This window comes from Halyomorpha halys, unplaced genomic scaffold (assembly GCF_000696795.3).
Source record: "Halyomorpha halys isolate HHAL.00 unplaced genomic scaffold, Hhal_1.1 Scaffold764.1, whole genome shotgun sequence".
NCBI classification, from domain to species: domain Eukaryota; kingdom Metazoa; phylum Arthropoda; class Insecta; order Hemiptera; family Pentatomidae; genus Halyomorpha; species Halyomorpha halys.
The window spans coordinates 16,971-22,185 of NW_027111457.1; the positions used below are offsets into that span (position 1 = coordinate 16,971).

At 29.7% G+C, this 5,215-nt stretch overlaps 1 protein-coding gene across 1 annotated transcript in view; it reads left to right on the forward strand.

Annotated features, from left to right (window-relative positions):
- The first annotated feature begins 6 nt into the window (after positions 1 to 6).
- The window catches only part of LOC106686000 (ionotropic receptor 25a), an 8,516-nt gene continuing 3,307 nt past the window's right edge, over positions 7 to 5,215 (forward strand). The window contains exons 1-5 of the mRNA XM_067049482.1: positions 7 to 43; positions 133 to 546; positions 2,881 to 3,161; positions 3,651 to 3,747; positions 4,608 to 4,761. Of these exons, the coding sequence (XP_066905583.1) occupies positions 168 to 546; positions 2,881 to 3,161; positions 3,651 to 3,747; positions 4,608 to 4,761 (911 nt within the window). The 5' untranslated portion in view covers positions 7 to 43; positions 133 to 167. The remainder of the gene's footprint in view (positions 44 to 132; positions 547 to 2,880; positions 3,162 to 3,650; positions 3,748 to 4,607; positions 4,762 to 5,215) is intronic.

Here is a 5,215-nt window from a genome sequence, read left to right on the forward strand (position 1 = left end):
TTTCTGACCGCACCCCCCGACAAACTTCTTCAAGCTTCAGTGTGTTTGTACTAATTCATATAAAAATAAAATAAAATAATATATTTATTTATATAATACATTTATATTAATATAACTGTGAATTAATTACAGCTTGGAGCAAAGGCCTAGATATCTATGTTCTTACGATGCTGGCGTCTCTAATGAACATAACCTGGAAGGTTCTGATAATCGATGATAAGTGGGGATTAAAGTTCCCCAACGGGACTTGGTCAGCAGGAATCTTCAAGACATTGCTGGAAGGCCAGGCCGATATCGCTATGGGATCTATCTGGTTGACTATTGAGAAGTATGAGTCAGTGCCCCTTAGCACTGATGTAGGGTTCCTCAGCTTGCAGAACTTGATTAGGCGGCCAGTGCCCTCTAATGCCGTTTGGAGCTCATTTTTCCAACATTATCCGTTGTCACTGTGGATTCTTCTTTTGCTTGCTGCTGTTATCAATTTTCTCGGCGTATTTTTTATTTCTTACTTTACCAAAACAATCAAGAGTGACACCAAATATAAAAGTAACTATTTAACTAAAAATAAAAAGTATTGCCATTTATCTATTACATTTGTACTACCACCAGATTTGAGGTCCAAAAAATCAAAATGGATTTTATTCATTTCTAACATTGTCAAACAATTTTTGATATCGAAAAAACATTTTTGTAGTAACAACAAACTTCAAATCTCTGTGAATTAGTAACAAGAAGGAATATAAATAAAGTAAATTTTATTCTTTTTCATACTAAATAAAAATTTTATAACCTTGAATTTACTTTAAACTGAAAGAAAAAATAGAGCAAGGCAAATAATCTAAGGTTAACATTTGAAATCTATGAGTAGTCGTATTTCAAGGTCAGGTTCTGGTTACATAAGAATATAATACCATGATAAATCCTTGAAGATAATTTTCTGCGCTAATTGCTTTGTTGGTGTTTGATCTCATGAACTGAGAACTTTCAGGATATAAGTTTGAGGCTGTATAAATATAAGCACAAATATTGCAGTGCTTTGTTCCAGTTTCCAGCTGCAGCTGGACTAAACTACGTTTTAGATAAACAAATCATATCATAAACCTCTGTACCTCTTTCTAATTTTTCATACATCTTGACTCCCCAAATCTAAGCTCCATAACAGGGAACCGCTCTTGAGACTACATCAGATACTTCATATATGGCGGATGTCAGGACTTTTGTTTCTCATATATGATGTCCAGGTGCTGTTTAGACCATATTTCGCTACTGAGGCTTTCTTTTCAAAATGTTTTTAAGAGAGAGTGTGAAGGTACATGTTATTTCTAAGTATTAGTAATCAACTACAACTTCTATGTTTTGGTTTTCATATGTCCAAACCTCATTGGACAATCTTTTGCTGTACTTCGGTCCATTCTAAAAACCACGATTTTGGATTTGTCAAGATTGATTAGAAGCAATATGATCCAAAACATTTTATATTTTGACAAAAAAAGTTCACGACCATGCTTAATGAATATTTTCGTAAAATTGGCCATAATACAGTTTGATTTCGATCTTCTCATTTATTATTCAATTTTATACAACTACTAGTTTTTTAACATTTTGAGTTATGTGCTTCTTTTAGTAAATATAAAAAATATACAGCCATTAAACATTTAAAAAAGAATAATTTTTCGAACAATAGGAAAATATTTACCTGTCTAAACTGTATTTTATACCTGTGAGTTGGTGCATCAACGGCATAGTTTTTGATGTAGTAATTTTGCCTGTCTACAGGTAAAAAACAAACTATTCTCAGAAGGCTGTAATTATTGTTTTTCCATCCCAAAACGTATAAGTTTTTTATGAAAACTTAATATATGCACTTCTGAAAATTAAAGGTTTTTTAATTAAAATTCATTACCAAAAAAACTAATCCATTTTATTCCAAAATTTAAATTTTTCCCAGTGAAATAGCTGTTATTGTTCGGTAAGGTGGAAGATGCTATACAAATGCTATTGTACTACAACAGTTACAAATCAACATATTATAAACAAATTTAATTTACCTACATGAGATGCTCCTAAGATAATTTTTTAATAATAAGTTTCCCAATGCGTGAGTTTTGGTAGACAACTACTCATACTCATATGTCCATCGTTTTGATAAGGCTTCGTTTATTTTTCCAAATAATTTTTCTTAGGACCTGGACTACATTTGTTGTTGGTCCAAGCCACAGACATGTATAAAGACTATTTTATGTCGAAGATTAAACTTTTATATATAAAAGTTAAAAATATTCTCACGAACGGATGTTACTTTTTTATACAATCTAACTTGATTGATAAGTTTAGGAGAAAACCTTTATAAAAAACAACAAAGATGTTCTGTCCAATTTCATTAGGTTGTTAACTATACAGAATACTTATTCTAATCTAATCAGACAATTTTCTTTAATCTTAATACATAGGCATAAAAGGCAAACAAGAGACTATATATAATAATAGAATATAATTTTTTTTGTTTCATCGCTTTGGTTGTTTTATCTTTTTTCCTTCTTCTTTCTATACTTAATTAATTTTTTTTTATTAATCCCTCCTTTTTTTTTCTCTCCTTTTCCTTTTTTTTAAAATATTTTCTCTTCCTACCCAATGTGTACAAATAATTGATAAAAGAAGTGATAGATAATAGAAGTGATAATTATACATTAAAAAAATAACAAATAGATATAAAAACTTAACAAATGTATGTAAAAATAAATATAAAATAAACATTAAAAATATATCGAAAGCAATAAGAATTATGTGATATTTTTGTTTATATTTAAAACGTGGAATAACCTGGAAATATATATATATATTTTTAAATAGTTGACCCACTCTTATACTTTTATTTCTTAGAGTGGAGTGCCATATCAGACTGCAGTATGATGACCTTTGGTGCTATATCCGTTGACACAAACCATTCATCCGATAAGAACCCAGGGCCTGTGCGTTACCTAATTACTTGCTGGGCTATCACCACTTTTATACTTATGACTAATTTTGGGAGCTCTCTCATCTCTTATCTTACTACCCCTGAGTTGCGCCATAGGCCAGAAAACATCCAGGGACTCGTGGAAGGTGGATACTTCTGGGGTTTGACCTACGTACCTGATTTTGAACGAATTTTTGATTTGAGTGTAAGTATTAGGGATAGTCAAACCCCGTTAATTACCCGTTGAACAGGACTTTTCTGGATAAGAGATTTTATTGAAATTGTTAAAATACAAAATTTTTTATAGTAATGATGTCTATTAAAGTAAGGTGCTAAGTATTCTAATATTGCAAGTTAAGTATATAATTTGAAAAATATTCCACACTTGAAATAAGAATATCAAAAAACGTCAATACTCATTTTTAAAAGAACTGTAATTAGCTAGCTGATGGTGGCTCGCTTTACCAACAGATCTCTCACTTTCAAGAATTATTTACATGTTTTAGAATATAAAATTGAGATAAAACCTGGTTTACATACATATTTAAAGTAAAATAACTTTATCTTATTAATAAATGCATCTTGAATTACGAATTCCTGATAACATCGAGTAATATATGTTATATAGTATAATGAAAAAAATAAGTATTCAAAAATCTTCAATAAAATTCATTTGAATAAAATTCTTTTACAGAATCCATGGCATAAGAAGTGGATCAAAAAATTTAAATTGATAAAGAACAAGGAGGAACATATGAGATTGATAACCAACGATAAGTTTGTACTTTGGGGTTCGTATTTTTGATTACTTATAGAAATATGTTATCAAAAATTGATTTCATGCGTGAGTTTTTGTCCTTTGAATTTGGTACATATAACCTGACTGGGAAAAAAACTGTTAAAAGAAGAGATTATCCAAAAACTGAAGTTTTTCTTATTCTTTATTACATATTTTATTCAGCGTGGAGGAACAATCAACTGAAGTATGTGAGAATGATTTAAGGGAATAAATGAAAATATTGTGTTTCCATCTTTTAGAAGGTATTTTTAAAATTTAAAAAGATCCTGTATTGTTAAATATATTTGAACTAGTCATGAAATCAATAGTGATTATCACATTCTCATATTTATATTGTCAAATGAAAACGTCTACACTTTTGATTTTTCTTTAATTTATTTTTTTAATGTGTTAGATAAAATAAACATTATGATTAATTTTAAATAATAATTAAGTAATTTCTATTCTAATAATAATAATCTGATTGGTAACCACGGGAGTTACCAGAGATTTACAATGTAAGGTTTTATATTTAATTAAATTATGGATAACTGTACAAATGAATGTGTTTAATTTGTAACTACGATAAATTCACTACAGTCAGTACTCTCAAATGAACATAATTTGGTTTATTAAAGTATTTATTACTTAAATTACTACAAACAATGGATGAATAATTTTTATACGAATACTTTGTACACGTTGTACACACCGAAATACAATACCGATACCGAAGGAGGAAACGTTTGTTTTTTAACCTGGAGCTTGCCTTCTCCATTGCATTAGGTATATTCAAGCGTATTATTTAGTATATTCAAAGCCATTAAATTAATAACGCACTTTTAAAAGTTATCATATTTTCTTAAATTTAAGGTAAAGCGCTACAGAAGAAGTATTTTGTTATGATAGAAGACTACTGGAGATCAGACTTGCTGTCTGAGTACGAAATGAGCAGCGAAACCTTGGCTACTTTCTACACCACGATGGCACTCACGCCGGGGTCCCAATTGTTACCAGCAATAAATAAGTAAGTTCATTTGAACTCAACATTATTATACCTATCCATTTGACATCATTGTTAGCGCTCATTGATCATTATTATTGATAAAACCGTTTTAAGTTAATTAAATCTGTAAATACAAGTTAAAAACTGATAGCATTCGTATTGATGCTAATCATGCCGTGTGGTAAGCGCCTTTATTTTGGGACATATCCTTTTAGAATAATACAGAAATAGTAAGTTAGCTTCGGGGCCTTAAAAAAATACAGGAACAAAATGATTAGTGCACAATAATTAAAAATCGACAAATTATAATAAAGTAACTTTTAAGATTTTACAGAGAGAAAAAATAAACTTTTCGTATTAATACCATAGAGAAAAAATATTAAAGAGTGTAATACTCTGATATGTATGAGAGGCACCAGCTGGAGTTTTTTTAACTTAAAATAATTTCCTTTGTCGGCATGCCAAAGATACCGCC